The following is a 13,947-nucleotide window of genomic DNA, read 5'->3' on the forward strand; positions in this document are numbered from 1 at the left end:
ACGACCCGCCTAGGATAACCACCCCCAATAACCAACAGTAACAACCTGTGATAACTACACAATAACCATCCCCAATAACCATGCCAACAGTAACGACCTACACTAACTATGAGATAACCACTGATGTCACTTCTGCCTGTTTCTTCAAATGCTGACACGTGTTACACAGCAAGGCCACCGCAGCTGCTCTGAACAAACCTCCACCCACATCACGTGCTGACAGTGTTTTCCTGAGCTACTGTATAAAGGAAATCAACATTCCCAGGTAACCTGGTATAACGCATGGGTGATTTTCAGATACAGTTTCTGTCATTTACATATACAACACGAAAGCTGAAAGAATTCTCAATCATATTTAGTAGACAGATGAAATGAGCAATACCGACTCGCTTACACATGATCAACATGCAAATAAGTCTGCTTTCCTTAGGAAGTTAAACTTCGATCCTTTAAATCCTGTTATTTTCTCAGTAAAATATTTACTCTTAATGGCTTTAGAAAAAGGTAGATGACTTAAGTTCAGTCACATTTTTCTAGCTCTAAGTTGGTTACAACCCTCATGAAGAAGCTACTCTGTTAAACATTTAGGAGTGAGAAGTTCTAGTAACAACCTTCCCATTACTCACAGAGTAAAAAGTCCAGCAGCTGTCCAGGCTTCAGGAGGTGTGGCCAGCACCACCTCTGACCCCTGAAATTGCTTTCAGAGGGGCCAGGAGTAGGGCCAGGCACCAGCCTCAGGGTCTCCTCTGGATGTCAAGTGGGGCACAGTAACTGCTACTGAGCAGGCAGAGGACAGACAGTTCATACTTAGACCCCCTTCCCCACGACAGCAGGACACTGTCGCCTTCCAGACCATACAACTGAGAAACAGCCACATTATAACTAGACTCCAACTGTCTTCAGCAGGCCTATCCTGGAGATACTGAGAATCACATTAATTTTTTGGTTTCCCAGTGAATATAATCCATGCTGACACTCTACTGTAGCTTATTAAATGTGCAATAGCATTATGTCTAAAAGAACAAAGTACCTAATTTAAAAACTTTATTATTAAAAATCACTGGGCACGGTGGCTCAACGCCTATAATCCCAACACTTTGGGAGGCCGAGGTGGGAGGATCACTTGAGGTCAGGAGTTCGAGACCAGCCTAGCCAATATGGCACAACCCTGTCTCTACTAAAAATATAAAAATTAGCTAGGTGTGGTGGTACACGCCTGTAGTCCCAGCTACTTGGGAGTCTGAGGCACAAGAATGGCTTGAACCCGGGAGGTGGAGGCTGCAGGATATAGAGATTGTGTCACTGCACTCCAGCCTGGGCAACTGAGCGAGACTCCGTCTCAAAAAATAAAAAATAAATACATAATAAAAATAATTTTATTATTAAAAAACGCTAACAACCATCTGAGCCTTCAGCAAGTCATATTCTCTCTGCTGGCGCAGGGTCTCACCTTGATGCTGACAGCTGCTGACTGATCAGAGGGGTGTTTACTGAAGGCTGGGGTGGCTGTGACGATTTCTTGAAATAAGATGACAATGAAGTTTGTCCCATCAATCAACTCTTCCTTTCACAAAAGGTTTCTCTGTAGCATGCAATGCTGTTTGACAGCATTTTACCCACAGAAGAACTGCTTTCAAAACTAGGGGCAATCCTCGCAGACCCTGCCACTGGTTTATCAACTAAGTTGATGGAATCTTCCAAATCCTTTGTCGTCATTTCAACAACGTTCACAGCATCTTCTCCAGGAGCGGATTCCACTTCAAGAAACTACTTTCTTTGCTCATCCGTAAGAAGCAACTCATCTGTTCGAGTTTCATCCTGAGGTTGCCGCAGTTCAGTCATCTTCAGGCTCCACTCCTAATTCTCTCACTATTTCCACCACACCTGCAGCCCCTTCCTCCACTGAGGTCTTGAAGCCCTGGAAGTCATCCATGAAGGTTGGAATCAACATCTTCCAAACTCCTGGTTGATGCGGATACTCTGACCTTCCTGGTGGCACTCACAATGTCACAATGGTGAATCCTTTCCAGAAGGATTTTCTGTTCGATTTTCCCAGATTCATCAGAGGAGTCGCTCTCTAAGGCAGCTCCAGCCTTAGGAGATGTAGTTCTTTTTTTTTGAGATGGAGTCTCGCTGTCGCCCAGGCTGGAGTGCAGTGGCGCGATCTCGGCTCACTGCAAGTTCTGCCTCCCCGGTTCATGCCATTCTCCTGCCTCAGCCTCCCGAGTAGCTGGGACTACAGGCGCCCGCCACTGCGCCCAGCTAATTTTTTGTGTTTTTAGTAGAGATGGGGTTTCACCGTGGTCTCAATCTCCTGACCTCGTGATCCACCCGCCTCGGCCTCCCAAAGTGCTGGGATTACAGGCGTGAGCCACCGTGCCTGGCCTTTTTTTTTTTTTTTTTTTTTTGAGACGGAGTCTCGCTCCGTCACCCAGGCTGGAGTGCAGTGGCATGATCTCAGCTTACTGCAAGCTCCGCCTCCCGGGTTCACGCCATTCTCCTGCCTCAGCCTCCCAAGTAGGTGGAACTACAGGCACTCACCACCTCGCCCGACTAATTTTTTCTATTTTTAGTAGAGACAGGGTTTCACCGTATTAGCCAGGATGGTCTTGATCTCCTGACCTCGTGATCCACCTGCCTCGTCCTCCCAAAGTGCTGGGATTACAGGCGTGAGCCACCACACCCGGCCAGGAGATGTAATTCTTAAATAATAAGACTTGAAGGTGGAAAGCATTTCTTGAGCCCTGGGCTGCAGAGTGGATGTGGTGTCAGCAGGCATGAAAACAACATTCTTCTCCTGTACGTCTCCATCAGAGCTCTTGGGTGACCATGAGCAGGAATTTTTCTGAAAAGAATCTCTTTCTGAGCAATGGGTCTCAAGAGCGGGCTTAGAATGGTCAGTAAACCATGCTGTGAACAGAGGTGCTGTCGTCCAGGCTTTGTTGTTCCACGGATGGAGCACAGGCAGAGGAGATTTAGCATCATTCTTAAGGGCCCTGGGATTTTCAGAATGGCAAAAGAGCACTGGCTTCAAGTTAAAGTCACCAGCTGCATTAGTTAGTCTCCAACGAGAGAGTCAGCCTGTCCTTTGAAGCCAGGCACTGACTTCTCCTCTCCAGCTACGAAAGTCCTAGACAGCATCTTCTTCCAACAGAAGGCTGTTTTGTCTGCACTGAAAATCTGTTGTTAGTGTGTTTAGTTTCATCAGTGATCTCAGCCAGATCTCCTGGGGACTTGCTGCAGCTTCTCCAACAGCACCTGCTGCTTCACCTTCACTTTCATGTTACGGAGACAGCTTCTTCCTTCAACCTCATGAACCAACCTGTGCTGGTTTCCTGCTTTTCTTCTGCAGCTTCCCTCACCCCTCTCAGCCTTCACAGAATTGAAGACAGTTGGGGCCTTGCTCTGGATTAGGCTTTGGCTTAAGGGAATGTTGTGGCTGGTTTGATCTTCTACTCAGACCACTACAACTTTCTCCTTCTGAGCAATAAGGCTGTTTCACTGTCTTATCATTTGTGTGTTCACTGAAGTCGTTTTAGTTTGCTTGAAGAACTTTTCCTTTGCATTCACACCTTGGCTGTTTAGCGCAACAGGCCCAGCTTGCAGCCTTTCCCGGCTCCTGGCGTGCCTTCCTCACTAAGCATAATCACGTCTACCTTTTGATTTAAAGTGAGAGACTGGTGAGTCTTCCTCCCACTTGAACACTTAGAGGTCACTGTAGGGTTACTACTTTGGCCTAATTTCAATACTGTTGTGCCTCAGGGAATAGGGAGGCCTGAGCACCGGGACAGAGACAGGGAATGGCCGGTTGGTGGAGCCGTCAAGACACACACATCTACCCATTACGTTTGCCGTCTTATGTGGGTGTGGTTCGTGGCACCCCAAAACAATGACAACACTGACCTCAAAGATCACTGACCACAAATCCCTATAGCAGACAGAACACTAATGAAGCAACTATGACAACAGTGACCTCAAGGATCACTGACTACAGCTCCCTGTCACAGCAGAACACTAACGAAGAGCCTGAAGTACATGGGAATTTCCAGAGCGTGGCACAACACCTGAGGGCACACGCTGCTGGAAAATGGCACCTGCAGACGTGCTAGCCCGGTTGCCCCGAGCCTCCTCTCTGTGAACACACAGTATCCGTGTAGCACCATAAAATGAGGTGTGCCTATAAAACCCACTCAATGCCCAACTCCAAAGGCACAATAAAAGCAGGCAACAGCCACAGCAACTCAAGAAGGTTCATGTGTGCAGAATGTATTTTCATAAAGTCCTTACATCCTTCAAAATACCTAGTTTGTCAGAAAATAGGCATAAAAAAAACCTTAGTGAGTAGAGTAATGGGTATGAACGAAGCAATCTGAAAATATCTAGTCACAGTTTATACTGCATAGAAGAATAGACTGCTGTATAAGATGCCATGATACACAGAAATGACTAACACAGCCAGAAATAGAAGCTGTTTTGTGGGTGAGGCCTGAATTCCGGCCCTAAAGGAAACTCCCAAGCAGCACGGCAGTTGATTGTCTTCATTCTGCAAACAGCATAAAACGCAAGAGTTTGTGCCACCTGGGGGACCTGAGCAGATCGCCCTGACCACCTGACTTACTAGGCCAAACTCAACCAAACTTCTTCCAGACGAAGCTTGTCACAAATGTGACTTACGTGTAACTGTCATCAATCTGTCCCAGCTGTTGGTACCACACCCCGGCATTCAGCAGCGGAGGATGCCCAGCTCCGTGGTGCACCCTCCCGCCTGCCAGGTGTCTGCTATCGAGACCTGCAAGATCCCCAGGAACCTTTAGGAACTGGTAAGGTCAGAACTGATGGGCCTCTGAAATCCCAAATCTAACGCCAGAGTCCACATACTATATGTTTAATAGCAAACATTTGAAAAACAACTCAGTGTTGGTGAGAGCCTCCCTGATGGCCACCGTCTAGGCCAACACAAGCCTCTGGACAAACCTCTGGGCACACAATAAAAGCCTTCGGTCTAGAAATTCAGCTACTCTGGCTCCATCCTGAGGACACAGCTGAGGCGCAGGAAGGGTTTCGTGTGCATTAAACAGGGTTCTGCCCTCACCCTGTGTTTCCCCCGTATCTCCCCTGCAGAATGCACGTTGGCCACCTCCCACCCAGCCTTTTCCTGCAGCCCAGTTCTCCCAAGCACAAACCCAGGCGTCCACCTGCCCTCGACGTCCCAGCGACACAAATGCATCCAACACCAACGTCCTACCCACCAAGACCGCCCCTCTCAGGACACGCCTTGCACCATCCTCACAGGCTCGGAAGGCTTCCGCCCTCTCCGACAGCGTACTGGGCAGGCACACAAAGGGCTCCCACACAAACGGCAGGAAGTGCGAGACACAGTGGGTGCTGGGATGTCTGTCCAGGGGCCGCAGATGCTCCCCAACAGCCCGGCAGACACACGGCCCACGGCCAGAACTAGCGAGTCTGCTTTCCAAATCCAGGCTGACCTACGGGAAATCATCTAAAAAACAAGATAACACACTTCCGAATCAAAATTCTAGGACCCACAATTCCCGGGAAACCGTCCGTAGGTGCCGGCCGCACTCACTTTATTCGACATCTGCTGACAGTGCTGCTCGGTTGTGTGAATCAACGTCTGGTCCAAGTCGACCATGAGCACCAGCTTCCGGTTTCGATGCAGTCGCTGCTGGTCTTCTCTTCCCAGCTGTTCAGCTTGCTACAATTAAAAAGAAACAAGAAATGACAAAGTCAGTATGTTTGCATTCAAGGTAAAACTCCATCTCATCAAGAAACACGAAACGGTATCAATGCGTTCCTCTCCAGCCCCCGGCACGCCCCATGGCCTGCGCCGTACGGGCCGAGAGCCAGGCCTCGGTCACCAACCTGGTCACGGCAACCTCGCTTGTGACCACAATTTTATAATTCAGTTAAATACGTGAGCCAATGAAAACCGAGGGGGAAGGGAAACTGGTTGTTTCTATAAAAGCTGGATTCAACAGTATGGAGTGCTCAATAAAAGTGAGCTGCAAAATTAATGAAGAAACCAAGTCGGCTGGCTGGGAGAAGGGAGACGCTGGGCAGCCAAAGCTGGGCAGCAGAGACGGGCAAGGGCGATGAGCTCAGAACCTCCCACGCTCAGCCTATTCTTGTGCCTCAAAGAGACCCGGGGGCCTGGCGACAGCACATCGGGGTGTCCCTCCACGCGGGGCCCAGAGTGGTGCTCCTAACAAGGGCCCAGCCACCTCGGCATCAGGGGCCCGGCGTGGGACACGGGATGTGACGTGCTAGGACGCACCACGCGACCTTTCTCACTGTAACTGGCCCTCACCCTTCACAACAAAATCCTGGTCCTGCTCAGGGGGGACCTCCTCCCGTGCCTGTCCCCAAAGGGAAAAGCACAGAGGGGCCGGCAGGTGCCGGAGAGATGGGGGGTACTTCCTCCTCCCTTCACCCTCAAACTTGCCAGCTTTGGTTTATGCACACACATTCTACATTGGTTTAAAGTTTGGTAATTCAGAAAACCAAGAATCCTGTATCTGGCATTTTGCTTTTCCCATAAAAAGATAGACTGAAATTGGTGTCCATCATTTAAAAGCACGAATTTACTAAAATCGTAACACTGGAAAGTGTTTTACCTATTTACAAAACTGTGCAGCCCTGAAGTCTGTAAGATCACAAACTAGTTTTTCTCGGCTCCCAGAGCATTTTCACCCACGGGGTGAAGCGAGGTCGGGGAGACGGCATTTGCCTCAAGCATAGGAGGTGCCCGGAGCCGCTGACCCACAGTGCCCCAGCAACTCCTGAAATACATAAACGAGGCGTAGACACTCGAAGATAAAAACCCATCTCACTCTTCACTGGGCACATGAACACCTGCCCGTTCTCTCCACCCCAGGTACCCCCCATAGGCTCTCCTGTCGGCTACAAGGCAAACACTCCTGGGACCCCCAACCCACCCCTGCGTGTGCCCACTCTCCCGAGCCAGCTTCCCACTGGTACCAGCAGCAGCCACTCCTGGAGCCAACAAGGTGCTGCCACCCACGTCCCCCTGCCCCCGCCCCACCCCTGGCCACCAACTCCTTGCCATCATCTGCCCCAATATACGCTTTGCCCTTCCGGCTCATCCGGCACACGCCTTGGCGGCACGGCTACCTCCTGAGCTCCACAAGCAGCTGTCACATCCCTCCCCAGTTAGGACTTGGCTCGAGGGAACCCAGGCTGAGCCTGGCTGTTCACAGCTGCGGCGGCAGCACCCGGTGTTCCCGACACGCAGGTCATGCAGCCTTGGGGCCCCGAGTCACTTTTGCAGGCAGACTTGTCTGTGGAGAACCAAGGGCAACCGTCCCTGTTTCAGGAAGGCAGCAGTCCCATAAGTCATCCGTGTGATGAGGGGTTGTTTCAGTAACAACGATGACAACCACACATCAGTGCTTCTGCAGCCGCCCTCCTCCTGCAGCCGCCCTCCTCCTGCAGCCGCCCTCCTCAGAGCACCACGCTTCCCCAACACGCCGCCACTAACGCCCGGCTCACCTCAGAGCTCACCATCAACTCCGGCACGCTGTGCACCATGGACACGGTCGCCGTGGACAGCGGCACCTGCTGCTTCCCGTTCTTACTCTGCAACCTGTGAGTGCAAGGACAGGTTTAGGGCTTTCAGCTGAGTCCCTGTGCACAGATGCACACTGGGCTCTAAGTGACAGGATTCCAGCTGATGTTTTAACAGACACACGCTGCTATCTTAGCACAGAATTTGATTCTGTCGGCAACTGTGGAGACATTCTCCGCTGTTTAAAGACAGGAAAACTGGTGGAAACACTGAGCTCATGGCCACACTCACGAACACACAGAGCCACAGTTCTTCATGAACACAAACTGCAAAGTCACACAGAAGCAGAAATAGGCCCTCAACCATGAAAATGCAGAAGAAGTAGCTGCTGCACCTCCCACTTGGCATTAGAGGTAAAGCAGCCCCCAGCATGGCACACTCGGGGGCCCAGCCAGGCTGCTCTGAGGGAGGGGATGCTCCAGGCACTCAGCGATCTGCGTCTTCACAGTCAGGAGAAAACAGGTCTCAGCCCTCCAGCAACCCCCGCCCCCACAACACACCTGAGAATGGCATGAGGCTGGGGTGACACAGCAGAGCAGGAAGGACTGCCTCCAAGGAAACCCACTGAGTGTGACCCGCGTGGGGCCCAAGGGAGGCGTCTGCATTTGCCGCTGGGAAACCAACGCCCTCACTATGCTCCCAACACAGCTTCTCAGACTCCCCGGAGGCCACCACCTCCAGCCCCGGCAGGCAGCGATCTCACTCTTCCAGATACTTACTGGGTGAGGTCTTGGCCACATTCAGCACACAGGCCCTTCATGACAACCGGGTGGCTGCATCCTTCTAATCTCACCAGAACCGCTCTACGAAACACAAAGGGAAGAACACTTTAAAATCTCTTGGTTTATCAAAAGAGCCCCCGAGTAAGAATCTTAAAATCTAAGTTTTTATACCAATTCTACACTAACTCTTGCATAACTTTGTAGGCAGGTGACATCACCCCTTGAGGGCATTTCTTTGTCTATAAAATGAAAGGACTTTCCACCTACGGGTTTCTCTCACGAAAAACGACACGCCACCACATCTCACCACCCCCATGGCCACCCGTGAACAGCTGAAAAAACTAAGGATGTCTGGTCCAAAGACGAGACCTGGGGATAACATAAAGTCGTCTCAAAATACACTATATAGATGTGATCCTCTGACATTTCTGATAGAGAATTTATAAAATCTAAAACTTTCATATCATTCCCAGTCTAGAGAGAGGCTGATGCAACTACATTTTCCTGACAAAACTACTGTAACATTCGTTTTATATAAACACAAACTGTTTTATTTGTCCAAACAGTGGTCATCTGGCAGAAGCCATGGAAGAAGTGCTGAAATCTGAAGGCTACGAGACCAGAGGCCGCCCAGCACTCAGCGCCCACCCCTAGGTGCCTGCAGCTCCCACACTCCCACGCCAGCGGGCTGCTCTGACCACCCCACCCCGTGGACACGAGGCTGCCCGGCACTCAGTGTCCCTAGGAGTTCGAAACCCCCACACTCCCGTCCTAGCCGGGCTGCTCTGACCACCCTGCCCCGCAGACACGAGGCCGCCCGGCACTCAGCATCCACCCCTAGGTGCTCACAGCCCCCACACTCCTGTCCCAGCCGGGCTGCTCCGACCACCCCACCCACGGACATGAGGCTGCTCAGCACTCAGCACCCCCCCCAGGTACTCGCAGCCCCCACACCCCCCTCCCGGCTGGGCTGCTCCGACCACTGTGCCCCGCGGACATGAGACAGCCACCCAAGCTGCATCTGTTAATGGGACCTTTCCAGGCGGGATGCCCCATGGCCCACCGAGATCCCCAGCTATGTCATCGAAAGGGCGCGACGATCAGGGCACAGGCGGAAACAAGGCGGAGCCACATCCTCCATGCCCACTGTGCCACGGCAGGCTGTGCTGGGAGACTTGGAGGGGCGGGTCTGCAGCCTGCATCCTGCAGGGAGACTGGGAGGGGCGGGCCTGCAGCCTGCATCCTGCAGGGAGACTGGGAGGGGCGGGCCTGCAGCCTGCATCCTGCAGGGAGACTGGGAGGGGCGGGCCTGCAGCCTGCATCCTGCAGGGAGACTGGGAGGGGCGGGCCTGCAGCCTGCATCCTGCAGGGAGACTGGGAGGGGCGGGCCTGCAGCCTGCATCCTGCAGGGAGACTGGGAGGGGCGGGTCTGCAGCCTGCATCCTGCAGGGAGACTGGGAGGGGCGGGTCTGCATCCTGCATCCTGCAGGAGACTGGGAGGGCGGGTCTGCAGCCTGCATCCTGCAGGGAGACTGGGAGGGGCGGGTCTGCATCCTGCAGGGGAGTGGGGGGGGGCGGGTCTGCAGCCTGCATCCTTCAGGGAGACTTGGAGGGGCGGGTCTGCAGCCTGCATCCTTCAGGGAGACTGGGAGGGGCGGGTCTACAGCCTGCATCCTTCAGAGAGACTTGGAGGGGCAGGTCTGCAGCCTGCATCCTGCAGGGAGACTGGGAGGGACGGGTCTGCAGCCTGCATCCTGGAGGGGAGCAGAGGGGCGGGTCTGCAGCCTGCATCCTTCAGGGAGACTTGGAGGGGTAGGTCTGTAGCCTGCATCCTGGAGGGAGACTGGGAGGGGCAGGTCTGCAGCCTGGAGGGGAGTGGAAGGGAGTTCTTCCTGGGGAGGAGGATGGGCGTGTGCAGATCATCCTGGAGGAGGAACTGTGCTGAGGAGACACGGTGCGGGGCTCCGAGCCCTCGGGGATGGAGTGGGCTGCCAGTGACTATCAAGAACCTGAGTTGCTCTGGGTCCTGGGCCTGAAACCCTAATCCTGACCCTGTGCGTACACAGTGCATATGCAACATAAATGGATTCCGCGTTTCGACTCAGGTCCCATCCTCAAGACATCTCGTCATGTATATATGCAAATATTCCAAAATCCAAAAAAATCCAGAAATCCAAAACACTTCTGTTTCCAAGCAGTTTGGATAAGGGAGACTCAACCTGTATCAGGTTTTTTTTCTTAAACCAGACAACAAAATAGTGACACCTTGTTTGAAAAGGTGTGTTAAACTTTCTAAGGTGACAAGTATGATTTCTTTAATCTTATCAAAATACTTTACAATGAATGATTAGAGTTCTGCCCTAAAATGCCCCAGTGAGCAGACTTAACCTAAAAAACCCAACCTCTGGAAAAAAAAAAAAAAAAAATGAATGCACAAACCCCACACTGGACCATCCTCCCTCCCGGTCACCACGCCTGGTCAAAGACACTGCCAGGCTTCACAGGCCTCAGGGACACCTGCTCCCTGCTTGCTGAGGCCACAGGGGCCATCCCCACCCAGGAGTCTGTGTCCCCATTGCCATCACACGTGGGGCCTCCACATCCAGGCTCCTCCCTGATGCCTGGCAGCCCCCAACTCCCCGGCTGAGCTGTTTTCGTCCACCCACAGGGCTCTGCAGCCCCACCACCAACACCCAAACCCAGTCCTCCCAATGGCCGCACGGCCTTCCCCCAGGCACTGCTCCCCCAGTCCTGGCAGCAACCCCACTTGGGAGCCTCAGTCCCTCTAACAGGCGTTCCTGGTCTCCAGCTGACATCATTTTGCAACCAGCCTTCTGCAAGGAAACTCTGCACGGCTCCTGCCTCACGCACAACACCAGCTCACGGCAGGCTCCTCGCTCTACCCTCTGCCCCACGTAGGACACCAGCTCACGGCGGGCTCCTTGCTCTACCCCCTGCAAGGGGAAGAGAGGGAAAGGAATCCTCAAATATGAACTAGGAGGATTTTGCTAATCTCTCCCAAACATGTTAACATGAAGAAAGATCTATGGTGTCTCTAGCTTAACCAATAAACAGGTGTTTTTTTGTAAAATTGAGAAGTTGCTTCTGAAATTCATATGGAAATTCAGGAAAACTAGAATCTCAATTTTCAAAAATAACAGAGAACCTTTACTACCTGACTTCAGAACTTATCAAGCTTACATCGTAAACGCACGGAACAGAGGAGTCCTGAAAGACTCAAAGGCATGACCGATGACGGATGACCCACCAAGGTGCCCAGAAAACTCCACGGCAGTGGGCGGGGGGCACCTTCCAGCCAGTGGGGCTTCACACAAATGGATCAACGGCTGCCAGACGCCTGCAAAGTGTGTTCTGCAAAGTTTTCTCCACTCTTCCCCACCCCACCATCCACCGTCCCACCCGAGCCCCAGCGTCCACCTTCCCCAGCCTGAGTCCACCCTGGGAGCCGTCCACTCTTCCCACCAGTCCCCTGAGCCGTCCACTCTGCCACCCGAGTCCACCCTGGGAGCCGTCCACTCTTCCCACCCAGTCCCCTGGAGCCGTCCGCTCTTCCCCAGCCCTAGTCCTGCCTGGGAAGCTTTGTGACCCCTCACACAGTGACACTAGGCTGCCACAAAGGACGGGGGCCTCCTGCTCCAAGGAAGTGCTGGTAGCAAGACCAGGTGCCACCTGCCTTCCCCAGCACACAGGTCTAACAGCGAGTGTAAGCTGGCCCTGCTTCCCACAAACGGCCTCCCTCGGGCCATCAGCGCAGCCTGAGGTCTGAAGAAAGTTGACTATAAGCTGAGTCAACTGCCTGCTGTCACCAACAGTGTAATAGAGTCAGACAAGAGGGACTGCAAGACCGAGGTGCCACAGGCAGATGACTACAGCAGATGCCTTGTTCTACATGAGGAAGGAAACTTCTTAGAACAGTGTCACAGCAGCTGTAACAGCTGGGTCTTGACAGACGAGGAGGAAGCAGGTGAGGGCTGGAAATGACAACCATGCAAGGTCCCGGTGGCAGAGCCAAGGCTGGCTCCTGACGCCAAGGGCACCTGCGCCCAGTGCACGTGGGCAGCACTCCCCCGGCTTCCAGCAACGTGGACCAAACACGGGCCTTCGTAGAAAATCATTCGCATACTAGCCACGTCAGAGAGTCACGTAATTTTCTGTACTGCGGTTGAAAGGTTCTGCCTGTCTTATTCTAGTGCAGGCTCTGCTCCCCCAGGACCCCTGCAGTGGCTGGAGACACTCCTGGATATCACACCTGGAGGCAGGGAAGCTGCTCAGCATCCCACAGCATGCAGGATGCTCCCAGCCAGGCCATCTGGCTCAGAATGTCTGTGTGTGCAAAGGCCAGGAAACCCACGTGCAGACAGGGAGCAGAGGGCAACGTCTTTTCTCAATACGAGACATTTCTACACTGTCTTTGCAGACGCTGACACAAAACAGGGGTGAAAAGCCCTGAATGCTCTCATTCCAGCCTCCACGCTCCAGCTCCAGGCAGAGAAACGTCTCCACACCTTAAAACGGGGAGTGACACGCTGTGGATTCTTTAATGCGGATACACAAACGTAAAAACACCCAACCAAACAGCTCAGCCCAAAAATGTCCAATCAGTCACCAATAAATATTTTTTGGTTTGTCCTAAAGAAAATCCATGAGAAAGCCATGACATGCAATTTCTAAACAAGTTATTTTCCTCAAAATACACAAGTATAGTAAGTACCAAACTCTGCGGGGTTCTGGGCTCTCAGCTCTCTCAGGGGAGGTCTGAGGGCATGGGTACATCAGAGAGGGTTATGGGCTGGGCCTGGACCACGGACGTCATCATCTCTGAGCATCTGCACCAGGTGGGTCCAAACTTGTCCCTTACTTCTACAGATCAGGAGGGCTCCAGGGTCTTCCCTAAGTTCCAACATTCTGAGTGTAGAAATGTATTTAGACGGAAGAGTATATTTTTTGGACCTATACCTTGGGTTTCTAAATGTCATTCTCCACTAAGAGGAAGCACGACTTGTTGGAGAATGGCTGATTCCAGGATTGTGGCCAGGAGAGCAGCAGCCTAGAATCTGTTATGCACACACGGCGGCAGGGCTCCAAGACTCAGCTGCCGGGAACCAGCACCACGGGGATCCCGCCGGCCACAGCTGGGATAAGTTGTGTGTCAAGGCAAATAATAACAATAACAGATTATAAACCATTAAATAAAATAAGAAACCATAAGCCTACACTGCTAAATAGACATGTTAATTATTTGTTCTTTTTTTTTTTTTTTTGAGACTGAGTCTCTCTCTGTCACCTAGTTTGCAGTGCAGTGGTGTGATCTCAGCTCACTGCAACCTCTGCCTCTGGGGTTCAAGTGATTCTCTTGCCTCAGCCTCCTGAGTAGCTGGGACTGCAGGCGCACACCATCATGCCTATTTTTGTATTTTTAGTAGAGATGGGGTTTCACCATATTGGCCAGGCTGGTCTCGAATTCCTGACCTCAGGTGATCTGTTCACCTTGGCCTCCCAAAGTGCTGGGATTACAGGCACGAGCCACTATGCTCGGCCTTATTTGTTCTTATGGCAGAAAGTCAACCAAAAAACGGAGAAGAAAGGCTGGAATTGAGA

At 52.3% G+C, this 13,947-nt stretch overlaps 1 protein-coding gene across 3 annotated transcripts in view; it reads right to left on the reverse strand.

The window, feature by feature from the left end:
• Positions 1–13,947, reverse strand: part of CTDP1 (CTD phosphatase subunit 1) — a 68,918-nt gene that overhangs the window by 48,151 nt on the left and 6,820 nt on the right. For 2 of the 3 annotated variants that reach the window (XM_030810236.1, XM_030810235.1), the window contains exons 2-4: positions 8,326–8,409; positions 7,531–7,624; positions 5,588–5,716 (exon numbers count right to left, since the gene is read on the reverse strand). In XM_030810236.1, coding sequence (XP_030666096.1) covers positions 5,588–5,716; positions 7,531–7,624; positions 8,326–8,409 — 307 coding nt within the window. Of the gene's footprint in view, positions 1–5,587; positions 5,717–6,635; positions 6,772–7,530; positions 7,625–8,325; positions 8,410–13,947 lie in introns of those variants that run through there. The other variant, XM_030810238.1, reaches the window with a different exon arrangement.

The sequence above is a fragment of the Nomascus leucogenys genome, chromosome 4, assembly GCF_006542625.1.
Source record: "Nomascus leucogenys isolate Asia chromosome 4, Asia_NLE_v1, whole genome shotgun sequence".
Classification (NCBI taxonomy): Eukaryota; Metazoa; Chordata; class Mammalia; order Primates; family Hylobatidae; genus Nomascus; species Nomascus leucogenys.